We start from the raw sequence: 13,646 nt of genomic DNA on the forward strand, positions 1-13,646 counted from the left end.
AATAACAACTTGATTGAAATGAAGAGATGGGTGATTATTAATATTATTGTGTAGGGATTTTATACTGAGAGTATGTTGTCTTGAAAGGTGATATGTGCATTTTTTTTTTATCTCAAATACTAGGACTGCCTAAAATTATAGATTTTTTTTATGAGATTTGCAATATTTATTTGAGCAATCTCTACATTGATTCTTAAATATGAAGATCAATCTTTTATCTTTTTGACTCATTCCATGTAATGTCCAAAGACGAGATCCATGCAAACCATTTGACATTGAATAATGTCTCTTTCAATACCATTTCTGTTCTTTACAGTAAATTTTATATATATATATATATATATTTTCTTAAGTAGGTTGGTTTTACATCATTTTGTGCCAAAAGCTTATCTGTTTCATAACAGCATATTCTCTTCTATGCATTATCTCCCTGTAAACAAAACCTCTTGATTCACATTTACAGAGATCCATGTCTCCATGAGTTGTTTTGAAAAGATTTTAGCAGTAATGAGGGCTTGCCTCTGAGAGATGAGGTTGCAGAGTCATTGCAGGGAATTAATCTGAGAATGGGAGGTAGACATGGGAATCAATAATAAAATGGGAGCGATGTGTAAGTGTCAACCTGTCAGCCAGATCGTGCTCACATAAACAAGTTGTACAATGGATGCCCTTTCTAACCAACGTGCTTGATTGTATTCAAATGAGAGACCTTTCCAGTGGACGCTTTTTATGAATTTAAAGGACTGTTCACCCAAAAATGTATATTCTATTATTATTTACCCTCATGTTGTTCCAAACATGCATGCTGTTATTATTTCTATGGAACACAAAAGGAGATTTTTTTTTGGAGAATCTTCTAACAATACTTATCCATAAAACAACAGTTAATTGAAATCATGACTGTCAAGCTCCAAAAAATAACAAAAATATAGCATTAAAGCACCATAAATATCAGACAGATCTCACAGTGAAATCGGAAGCAGGTACACTTTCCTTTAGCTTAAATTGATCATTGCTTACCAAAATTTGAAACACTGCCCCCAGTGGCCAAAGCGTTGTTCTTGGGCATATAGGCACATGTGAGCTCCATTTTCCGGTAGCAATGTATTTGGGGGCAACCAAAAGCGAGTTTGTGAAGCAAGTTGTTTTCAACTGTAATACATGGAAGATAAATGCATATTTTATAAATTGTTCTCCCTAACTCAGTTCCCAAACCTAACCCTCAGTGAAGTAAAAAATGTAATTTTAGAAGGAAAAATGCAACCCCTAAATTGTGCGTGTCAATGATAATACGAACGCAGCTACTTCCTAGTTTAAGTGCAGTATCCATAATGTGGCCGATCCAAACAGTTAAAATGAATGCCTTTCCTGAGGCTTTAAAACCAAAGCTTGCTGGGTGATGGACACACACAGACAAAGCCCAGTCGGTTGGGTCTTTGCAAATACAGTATAAATCCTTAATCCGCTTGAGCCTCCTGATGAGTCTTTCGTGTTCATCAAAGATTGCAAATCCTTTGATATGAGGTGAAGGCGATCAAGCACAAGCTTGACTTTTTGTGAAGTTCTGATGGCTTTAAAGCTGTGTAAATGCTGTAATTTCTGCGCCACTACATCACCAAACGGAATTGTAAAAACAATGATTGCTTTGAAACAGATTTTCACAAACACTTCCCCATCTGCCAATGCTCAGCAAACAGACAGTCCAACCCCAAACTCATGCCATTGGTTGTTTTGATAGTGCCACAGAGTCACAGTTAATATTTTGGGGAAATAAAATGGCTTACTTAGTTGACTTTGCATATTAAGCCAGGACAGGAGAAAGTATTTTATAAAAAGCCAATAAGCATCACTGTTTGTAAACCATTTTAATTCCGTAATCTGATATTTCTGAGTAAAACTGAATATCCAACTTGATTTGTTTAGATTGTGAAAAATGAGCATTAAATACCAGGATGGAGCCAGTTAGTTGGAGGAGACTGATTAAAAAGTAAGAGTGCAGGGGGGAGCCTGAGTAGCTCAGTGGTAAAGACACTGGCTACCACCCCAGGGCGTCCTGAGTGAATCCAGCTGGAACTCCGCCACCCAGATTGAGGCGTGCCACTATGCCACCACAAGGACTTAAAAGCGCATTGGGAAATGGGCATTCCAAATTGGGGTAAAAAGGGGAAAAATTCAAGTGTTGAACTGTGCACAGTAAGACCAGAAACATGCATTAAGAACAATAAAATTACTTTGTATAAGTTGATTTGATTTCAAAATCATAGCTTTTAAATGCTGAAAATGATGGTTGATGTATTGCACTTTTGCTAATGATGTTGTAAAGAAAGTTGCATCATAAAGTTAAGTCACTTAAACCCACCGTCCTGTGTCTTTGAGATTATGTATAACCTTTATTACATTATCAGCTTAGAAGATTGAGGAGAGAGGTGAATTGTGGCCGGTCATAACATATGGAGGAAGTGTGGTTTAATGGCGATTCAAAGGCTAAATCAGAACAGAGAGAGTGGAAGAGAGAGAGGAAGAGAGTGAAAACTTGATTTACAGTGAGCAGAACCATTGCCTTTTTTCCTGGGAACAGCCATTGCTCAACACCAGGGAAGGTATTGCATTATTTAATCGCAGAAGTGTGGTTTGTTGCAGTATTCCCAAAGGCTCAATGAGGCTTTTATTCCTCTGTAATAAACGATAAAGTGCTGATGTAATGTAAGCTCTCTTCGGTATCTGGAGGCCCTCATGTCCTTCTGTTCTCAGTTTGTGCATAAATGCATACCAAAAATAATGAATATCTACCCTGCTGTTGCATATATTGTGCCAGTAAATCAACTCCTTTGCTTGAATGCATAGTTTATAATCACAGTAATGTTAATATCATATATATATATATATATATATATATATATATATATATATATATATATATATATATATATATATATATCAGTTTAGCACTGGCAAAATTCAATATAAACCACTTTAACTACGTTGTCATTAATTTTCAGCATTTTTATTAGATCATATGTACTTAACATATTCTGAAGAAAATAACAGTGACCACTTCAGTGAAGGTCTATAGAATTTATGATCAGTTTTATCACCAATCAAGCAAAAATCACCTTATTGCTTTAAAAAGTTATAGGATAATTCTCCTCAGCTTCATGTTTGTAGCACAAACAGTGTGGGAGGGGTAATGTGAGTACGTTTAATACTTAGGGTTAGGGTTTTGTTCAAATTTGAGCTTGATCTCATGACAATTACATGTCTATGGTGACATTTTTACTAAATATTTCATGGCTGCTTACACATATTGCAGAAGTTCAGAGGTGTAATATCCACTGAGTGGCGCTAAATGTGAGTTAAATTACCACTGAAACATAAGCTTAAAGGTCTTTTATGTTTAAAGGAGTAATAGTAAATGTTACAACGTTGCAGCCATGATGTGATAATGTCATAAACCCTAAAACTAATTTAAAAGTGCTTTTATAAAACATATAAGCTTCCCTTTTCTGCTTTTAAACCCACCATAAAACTGTCCCAATTCACTTCCATTGTAGGTGCCTCACTGTAACCTTGATTTCTACGGTAGCAAATATGACATAAACGTAATTAATGAAGCAACCACATAATCTTCGTTGCTTCAATGACCATTTTGGCGCACGTGTCCCTTGCATTGCAAGTGAAACTCTCCATCAGTTAAACTACTGTGCAATTTCATCATGTTCCAACAAGTTTTTAAAAAGTGTTTAAATGTCATAAGAAAGCATTTTGTTAGGAACAGGGTGAAAAGTAAGTGTTTATGAACAAAAAATCTGCCGTTTTACATGTGCAAGGGAATAAAAGGCCATGTTGTTGTTGTGACACCAGTGTTCATTTCACCAGGAAACTGCATGCGTATCATTCAGCAAAACATTTATTTATTGTAAAATGTTTAAATGAGCCCTTGCATCAAATTCATAAAGCTAAGAATGAGCAGTAGATATAGTGATGCAAGTACTACTAGCAAGTTCATGCATATGCTAAATGTACAGTGTATGTTCACCATAAACAAATCTGATATATTCAGGTCAAGTTTTCTAACAGGTTGTGAAATGGCTCATGGTATCGTGGTATTTAAGAAACACTAATCCAAGTGAAAACAAAATGTATAGTTGCACAATTAGATAAGCCTAATGGAAGTGGACACCACAAAGGAACAATAGAAACAAATGACGTCCCAAGTGCAATTTATGCCTGACTTTCGAAGCCTAAAAAAGGCAAGCATTGTTCTCTCCGCTCAGTTTTCCCCCCATTTTGTTTATTCCTTTGACACCGTGCCAAGAAACTGATCCAACCCCCCTCTTTCTGTGTCACAAAGCCGTAAACAAATGTTAGAGTCTTGAATTCATTAATCCAAAATAGACAAAAGCCAGTCCCTGGTTCAACAAACAAAACAAACCCCAAAACACTTCCTTGCATTTCCTTTACCTCTCAACCCCAGCTGTGATCTGTTAAGGTCTCAGGACTCCGTGTTTATTTATTCATTCTGTTTTATAATAATCAATTTTGCTGGAATTTTGGCTCATTGTCCTGATTATGACATCTTACACAAACTGCTCTGAAAAGTATGCAAAGCAGACACCGCCGAAGGTGGCAAACTATTCATCTGTGAAGCAAGTTGTGTCGGCTGACGTGTTTTGGCCCTGAGCTTTCCATTGTTCTGTCATTTTTTCTTTTGTTTCTCATTCTTCTCTCTGTAAATTCACATTTATTTGTAGCTAACAATGAAAAAAGGAATTGCAGAATGTGAAGAACATCTTATTCCTCGTTTTGAATGAAAAGCAAGTTATAAAATAATACAAATGCTAAAATGAATTTGTCATTCTTTGTGCAGGCAGAGACATATTGGAAGTTTTATGTGATGTGTCCCATTACGGGTGGAGGGTACGAGTTCATACTTCATTAAAGGGAAAATCCTCTCTAAATGTTTGATGAAGTGAGGTGCTCAGCTCGGCAGGGACGAAGCAATCTGTTTTAAGATGAATTTGGCACAAAGTGAAGCCGTAATCACTACTAAGAAGAGACACTGTGGGATATTTTGTGTACTCCCCTTCCTCTAAACATGTAGATGTCAATGCAAAAAAAACATGTTCTTAAAAAGCATATTGGTTGTGGTGACAGATATGGTGAAGTGTTATCAGTAGTCTTAATTATTTATTAATATGTGAATCTATAGATTCATGCTAATATATATATATATATATAAATGCTTGCTTCAGGAAACTTGTACAAATTGGTCTCATAAACATGCCCTCTTGAAACAAGCAAAACACAAATATAGCATTAAAATATAATAATAATAATAATAATAATAATAATAATAATAATAATAATAATACAATTTATTAACAAATAAATAAACAAATAAATTGGGTAAGCTTGGTGAATAAAAAAAAAATAAAAAAAAATAGCATATATATAAAGCCACTAAACAATTTACAGGGTCATACAATTAAGCTTTTTTTTTAGTTCTTGCATTGAAATATTTTTTATTTGATTTTTTTTATTTTTATTTTTTTTGTTTCAATAGGATATGGCCTTTTTTGTTGTTGCTTTTTTGGCAGTAATTGCAACAAGACCGTCAGATATAAATCTTACTAATTGCAAAACAATTAATCATTCTGAAATGTCTCGTTTTACCTATTAAGTATGTTTAAATATCAGGTTTGTCTATAATGTGCTAAAGGCTGTGACATGCTGTGTGGAAGATTACTACGTTTCTGCATAGAAATTAGATTGTGGCATCATGTGTTTTGTGGTTATGAGTGCATGCTTGAAATGCATCGCTGAATATGAATGCTTTGTGATTAAAGATCACTGTACAAGCGTTCCACCAAAACGTGTGCATCATGCTAAAAACCAATTTTCACCTGACGACAGTTTCATGAACATGCAACAAAATGGAAAAATTACATTATTTTCCCTGTCAGCTGCATTGTTATTAGAATTAATGACAAAATCTCCCAGTTTGTATTGCCTTGTGGGTGGATTTCATCGATTCCAATAAGTGTTGATGTATTTACAGTGAACGCATCAAGATGTGTCTTTTCCTTCATACTCATCAAGTGTTTCTCTGGAGCAACAGTACAAACAGTCAGCCAGAAGTCACACTGTTGATTACATTTGCTATGACAGTTTTGCAAAGTAGAAATCAGAAAGTCTTAATTTCATCTGGTTGCTCATAGAATGAAACCTCTCAGTCTTGCACTCACTCAACTGGGTTTGTAATAGTTTTCAAATCAGTGATTTAACAGTTCTTGATGTTTGTCCAACTCTGGAACTTTTTTCGCCATCAGTAAGATATTTATTGTGGGGAAAAAAACAACACTTATTTAAGGAATAATTCATCCAAAAATGAAAATTATAACATTTTCTCACAAAAGTTTATGTAGTCATGATGCTTCAAACATGTATGCTGTTATTTATTTGTAATATCTTTCTTGTGGAATACAAAAGGAAAATGTAAGAACAAATATAACAGCATACAAGCATGGAATGACAAGAGGGTGACTAAATAATAACAAAAATAATAAATATATAAAACAATCTTTAAAATGTGAAATTAATGGAAATATAATAGCATATGTCTGTGTATCCTCATGTGATATTAACTTGTCTTTAGCAATGCTAAGAGACTGATTCCCCTAATACTTTTAATAAGGGATAGAATGTGTCAATTAATTTAGATTAGCAAAAATACGCAGTGGGTTTGGATTAAACGATTTAAGGGAGAGACAGACAGATCCCACATCAGCCATGAACAGTGGCACATGTGTTTCAGGGCTGATCAATGTGGCACCAAAGCATATAAGTAAAAAAAAAAAAATTATAATAATAAATAAATAGAAAACTACTTGCTTTAAAGGACCAGTTCACCCAAACATGAAAAGTTTGCCACTGAGTCTGCTGACATTCATGGTGTGGCAGGGTGGAGGGCGGGGCCGGGTTGTGATCAGGCTAATCAAGCCTCCGAGGTATAAAGGTCGACTGCAGGGTGCCGTGCGGGAGAGAGAGATCGTTAGCGGACATGTCCGCCATGTGTGTGTGTGTTTATGTTGTCATTTAAGTTTCTCATTAAAATATTATTTATATTGAAAAGCCGGTTCTCGCCTCCTCCTTTCCATTGATCCCTTTACACATGGTCTTACACCAATTATACTTGAAAAGCTGACAACATATGTGGTCATATAAACACCTTAACCCCTTTGGACATATGATCAAACTGGTGTGATTGCACCAGGGTGGTCTCAGAGGCGTACAGTCAATCAGTGCAATCTGCATTTGTTTACCAGCAGAGAGGGACTGCAGCTGAAGGGAATGAATCAGCTGCTCAAACAGTCTCTTTAACAACACAATGTCTTTATTTTTTTATCTTACATACATTGAAATAATCATGAAATAAAAGTATACTGCAGTAGACTGTTTTGTTTCACCACTGCGGTGATGTATTCTGACATCAAACGTCAAACAAAGAATATATACACTAACTAGTCCTCTTGAGCCTTCTCCCATTCCGTCCACCACTCATTCTCACCACTTCCAGGGCTGGGAAAGTGGAAGGGCTAGTTCTCTTACGAGAGGTTCTCTCGTATTGCGTAAGCTAGCGTACGCTACGGGAAAGATTCATCTTTTCTGAGATATTGAAGCCAAAAAATTATCCTTAATTTTGTATCCATTGTCAACACAGTGTGGCAGCTGCAGACCTTGAGCGGGCTAGCTAGCGAGCTCATTGGTTGCTCTGCGGCAACTGCTGCAGCCTATAGACGAGCTTGGGCGAACTCGCATCCAATGAGAGGTGTCCGCGAGCTCACTGCATCAAAGCCCGCCAAAAAGGGCGTGACTAGAGTGCATATAAGCGTAGTTCGTAGGCTGGAACCCTGATTTTCATCTCTTCAGCAAAGCTCTTCGCATCACTGAACCGGAAGCCGCGTCGCCGTTCGAGGGGCATCAAGCAAGCGTGGACAGCGCTCGAAGAAGCCGGCCGTCTTCGCCACCTTCAGCCGTCCTGTGAGCTACGCCATCCGGCGACGTATCCTTTTTAAAAGCAAGCTAGTTCTTAACGAACTTCAGAAAAGAGTACGAGCGTCTTTTTTAAGATGCCTCGCTCCACTTGCGCCTCATGCCGCGCTCCTCTCAGCACCGGAGACCGCCACATCATCTGCGCTCTCTGCCTGGGACTGGGGCATGCAGAGCTCGCCCTCGCCGAAGGCGGATGCAATCTCTGCGAGGAGCTGCCGATGTCGACCCCGCCGCGCCGCCTTCCGTTCAGCCGCGCAGAAAAAAGTGCCGCTCTCAAAGGTTGCCGGAAAGCGATTGCCTCGCCGGAGCCCATCCCTCGAGCATCGCCTTCACCCTCCCCGCCCACCCGGGACGCGCAGTTGCCGCCGAGCGGCTGCTCTGCTGCCATCTCGGACGAAGAAGCGGAGGATAAGGGCTGTTCCATCATGGCTTCGGACAGCGAGGAGTGGTCAGGCTCACACGCCTCCTCCTCGGCCCAGGAATCCAGCAGGACCCGCGCCGAGTCGAGGGGAACTAACACGCCTCCTCACACAGGCCGTCGACCACCTCGGGCTCGAGTGGTCACCGCCCTTGAGCAGGCACCCAACAGACTTGACGGCTGCTTTCTACAGAGCCACCGCCACGCAGCACCCGCTACCGGGCCGCTCCCTTCCTGCCGGAACTCCACGCCGAGCTTTCCAAATCATGGAACGCGCCTTTCTCGGCCAGGGTCCGATCCCACGTCTCCACCTCTCTTGCTTCGGTGGACGGCGCCACTGAGAAGGGCTACGCTTCCATCCCTCCGGTCGAGGATGCAGTAGCAGCACACCTTTGCCCGCCCTCCGCGAGACGGTCTAAACCAGTGCTCCCGTCTAAGGCCTGCAGAACAATTTTCGCCTGTGTTGGCCGCGCCTATTCCGCCGCCGGCCAAGCTGCATCTGCTCTGCACTCTATGTCCTACAGATCCTCCAAGCGGACCTTCTGCGGGATTGGGATGAGGAAAGCAGGCATCCAGAGGCGGTTGCAGACATACGGAGTGCTACGGACCCCTCCACACTACCAAAGCTACAGCCCAAGCTATAGGGAAGTGCATGGCCGCGCTGACTGTGACCGAGAGACATCTGTGGCTAACGCTGTGAAACTACTGTGAACACAGAAGCAGCTTGCATGCTTCGTTCAGAAATAGCAAACCTTCTGTGCAAAAGGGCCATAGAGAGAGTGCCGCCTCCCCTGAGCGAGTCAGGGTTTTACAGCCGTTATTTTCTTGTCCCCAAGAAAGACGGCGGCCTCAGACCAATATTAGATCTCAGGGTTTTGAACAAAGCGCTTGCAAAAAGACCGTTCAAAATGCTTACAACCAGCAAACTCCTCGCGCATGATGCGCCAGGGGACTGGTTTATTTCTCTCGATCTGAAAGATGCATACTTTCAGATTCAAATAAATCCCGTCACAGGCCATTCTTGAGATTCGCCTTCGACGGCCAGGTTTATCAATACACCGTCCTTCCGTTCGGCCTGTCCTTAGCACCCCGTACTTTCACGAAGTGCATGGACGCGGCGCTCGCACCCCTGCACCCCTGTTCAGAGGGTTTGCGAATTCTGAACTATTTGGACGATTGGCTGATTTTGGCACAATCACATACGGAGCTTCTGTCTCACAGGACAGTTCTCATCAGTCATCTGAACAGTTTGGGCCTTGCAGTCAATTGGACCAAGAGCTCACTACAGCCCAGTCAGACAATTTCCTTCCTTGGAATAGAACTAGACTCAGTGGCAATGACGGCTCGCTTATCTACACAGCGCACGCGCCGTGTGCAGCGACTAGCCACGTCATTTCAGATGAACAGCCTCACACTTCTGAAGAAGTTTCAGAGAGTGCTAGGCTATATGGCCTCAGCCGCAGCAGTACTTCAACTGGGTTTACTGCGCATGCGCCCGCTTCAGCATTGGCTAAACACCTGCGCGTCTCGCCGGGCTTGGGCCACAGGCCGCCAGCCAATCAGAGTGACTCAGACCTGTATTTCAGCTCTGCAGCCCTGGACAGTGGCCGAGTGGTATCAGCGGGGAGTGATGATGGGAGCAGTATCTCGCCGAAAAGTCATATCGACAGACGCGTCCAACACGGGTTGGGGTGCGGTCTGCAAGGGCTCTCCGGTTTTTGGCCGGTTCCACTCGGACAACAGGTCTGTGGTATCCTATCTAAACCATCAGGGCAGTGTCAGATCCAGGAACCTCTTCCATCTGACGAAACGCATACTGAGTTGGTCCCAGCGCCACCTGCGCTCGCTGAGGGCGACACACGTGCCAGCCCACCTGAACGACGGCCCAGACAGACTGTCCAGAGACAATATTCCCCCAGGGGAATGGTCCCTGCACGCTCAAACAGTCCAGACGTTATGGCGATTATTCGGCAGAGCAGAGATAGACCTCTTTGCGTCAGAAGAGAACTCTCACTGCCCAATATTTTTCTCGAAATGCGAGGACGCGCTGGCCCAGGACTGGCCCAACCGCCCGCTTTACGCCTTCCCTCCCGTCTCGCTATTGCCACAGGTAATGCAGAGGATCAGGGAAATGCACCACTCGGTGCTCCTCATAGCCCCGCGCTGGGAGAATCAAACATGGTTCCCGGAGCTTACGCAGCTGTCACTGACAGCGCCGTGGCCCATCCCAGTGAGAGCAGATCTCCTCTCGCAAGCTCACGGAACGATCTGGCATCCCCACCCAGAGCGCTGGGCGCTACACGCGTGGGTGATCAACGACTACCCGTCGCTTTGCCAGAAGGAGTAATAAACACCATCATACACGCTAGAGCCCCCTCCACGAGAAGACTCTATGCGTCAAAATGGTCTGTGTTTTCAAAATGGTGCACCGACAGAGACCTGGACCCACGGACATGTGGGGTGTCGCCGCTGCTCGTGTTTTTACAAGAGCTGCTGGATAAGGGCAGATCCCCGTCCACGCTCAAAGTGTACGTGGCGGCCGTCGCGGCGTTCGCTGAACCCCTGCATGGCCAGTCACAGGGTAAAAACGAGCTGGTCATCCGCTTCCTCAGGGGAGCTAGAAGGATGAACCCTCCGTGTCCCCCATCGGTTCCTATCTGGGACCTTTCTATAGTTCTCGAAGCTATGAAAGCCCCCCCTTTCGAACCGCTTCAATCTGTGGATGTGAAACACCTCTCACTTAAAACCGTTTTTATAACTGCCCTATCATCAGTTAAATGGGTGGGAGACCTTCACGCGCTATCTGTCAGAGCTGCGTGTCTTGAGTTTGGACCAAGTGACTCCAAGGTCATTTTAAAGCCTAGACACGGCTACGTCCCAAAGGTGGTCGGTACTCCTTTCAGAGCACAGATCATTTCCTTGTCGGCGCTACCAGCATCTGATAGCGAACGCGACACCAATCTCCTTTGCCCAGTCAGAGCACTGAGATTGTATACTGCGCGCTCCGCATCTTTCAGAAGCTCCGAGCAGCTTTTCGTTTCATTCGGAGGGTGCACCAAAGGTATCGCCGCCTCGAAACAGACACTGTCCAGATGGATAGTGGACGCTAATGCTGCCGCATACGCGTCAAAAGACCTACCATGCCCGCTAGGCATTAAGGCTCACTCCACTAGAGGCATGGCCTCCTCGTGGGCATGGTCCAGTGGGATTTCCATTCACGACATATGTGTGGCAGCGGGCTGGGCTTCCCCCTCCACCTTTGTCAGATTTCTCTAGATGAGGGAACGAGTATTGCGTAACCGGCCGTGCTTGCGCCACGAGCGATTTTTCGCTTCATTCAATGAAAACCAGGGTTCCAGCCTACGAACTACACTTATATGCACTCTAGTCACGCCCTTTTTGGCGGGCTTTGATGCAGTGAGCGCGGACGCCTCTCATTGGATGCGAGTTCGCCCAAGCTCGTCTATAGGCTGCAGCAGTTGCCTCAGAGCAACCAATGAGCTCGCTAGCTAGCCCGCTCAAGGTCTGCAGCTGCCGCACTGCGTTGACAATGGATACAAAATTAAGGATCATTTTTTGGCTTCAATATCTCAGAAAAGATTAATCTTTCCCGTAGCGTAAGCTAGCTTACGCAATACTCGTTCCCTCATCTAGAGAGAACCGAGGTTACGTTAGTAACCGATTCGTTTTTAGAACCCTCTATGCTTCTATGATATGACGAATTCAGAATCTCATTTTGCATTGTAATGTAAACAATATGGCGGCACGCATACATGGCAATTGCATTCAAGATTGCATCTTATCATCATAATCAATCATTATAAACATCACATTATATGTTTGATGATATATCATCTGGCATCCAGTGCATCTGCTGTGAAGTGTAGGGTGATTATTATTTTTTTTTCTTACAGCACACATTACACTCTTGGATCCGTCAGTACAGGAGAAGCTCATGTGCAAAAGTGTTAAACAGTGCATTATTCACTTGCATTATAGCAAATAAAACCTTTATGTATTTTTTTTTTTTAAATCCTCTTTTTGTGTTCCATGGAAGAAAGAATGTAAAATGGTTAGAGTCCTTCATATTGATCAGAGCAGTCCTTACCTTTCCCACATACTGTGGGTCCGAGCCCATGTATTCCTCCAGCACAAAGAACTGGTTCCAGACCCAGCCCCTCTTGACCCTCTGGAAGCCCCTGGAACCTCCATTCCTCCCTGCCGCTGAGGGTCCCGCTAGGCCGCGTGGCCACTCTTGCCCTGGCGTGCTCTGGAAGGGAGCGCAGGAGCTCTGCCCAAAGAGGAAGCACAGGAATACCAACAGACAGTCCCTCCTCAGCATTGGGCGGTCTGTTACGGTGCTGCTCCCACGTCAAGGTCCAGAGGAAATGTGACAAGAGATCCAGGGCTCTGAGGCTCACGAGCTGGAGCGTGAAGCCAATAGGGGTTGAGGTGAGGTCAGGGGTCTGGTGCTCAGCCACTCCCCTTGCTGAAGGTATGATTCAGGTCAGCCAGGTAGTGGATTCATCACCTGCAAGAGACAAAAAAATTTGATGAATGAGTTGTGTATTCTTCAAACGGAAATTACGATGTGATATTTCAATGTGCAATTCATTGAATATAAATACAGGCCTTACACTGTATGAAATAACTACTCCCCTAGAGATATCAGTGACCCTGTATTGACCTCTGTTTTGGCATTTGAGTGGAAAAAGCACAGAAACATAAATGTTTTATACTGTACATGCTCTAAAATGCACACAAAATACTGTCTTAAGGTTCATGTCCAGTCTCCAGGCATGACCTTATATTATTCCAAGATAAGCTTGCTAGTCTGGTTTGCTTCATGTTTTTAGAGGAGGTTTAAACCAGTTTACGGTGGTTAGCCGGTTTTCCATTCATGCAGAGCTGGTCGGTCTGTTTTGATGGTTTTAGATGAAGTTTAAATCATTCTAAGGTAGTTAGCTGAGTTTCCAGTCTGCCCAAGCCATTTTGATGGTTTTAGTGGCGGTTTAAACCAGTCTAAAGTGGGTATCTGGTCCTCCAATCTGGCCAAGCTGGTTAGGCTGGTCTGTTTTATTTGATTTAGAAGAGGTTAAAACCAGTCTAAGGTGGGTAGCTGATCTCCCAGTCTGGGCAAGCTGGTTTGGCTGGTATGTTTTGATGGTTTTTGAGG

General features: G+C 43.0%; 1 protein-coding gene across 1 annotated transcript in view; it reads right to left on the bottom strand.

The window, feature by feature from the left end:
• LOC127633248 (cadherin-12-like) overlaps nucleotides 1-12,812 on the bottom strand; it is a 135,153-nt gene extending 122,341 nt beyond the window's left edge. The window contains exon 1 of the mRNA XM_052112199.1: nucleotides 12,579-12,812. Coding sequence (XP_051968159.1) covers nucleotides 12,579-12,812 — 234 coding nt within the window. The remainder of the gene's footprint in view (nucleotides 1-12,578) is intronic.
• Between the last annotated feature and the right edge of the window lie 834 nt (nucleotides 12,813-13,646).

Source organism: Xyrauchen texanus, chromosome 40, assembly GCF_025860055.1.
Source record: "Xyrauchen texanus isolate HMW12.3.18 chromosome 40, RBS_HiC_50CHRs, whole genome shotgun sequence".
Lineage (NCBI taxonomy): Eukaryota > Metazoa > Chordata > Actinopteri > Cypriniformes > Catostomidae > Xyrauchen > Xyrauchen texanus.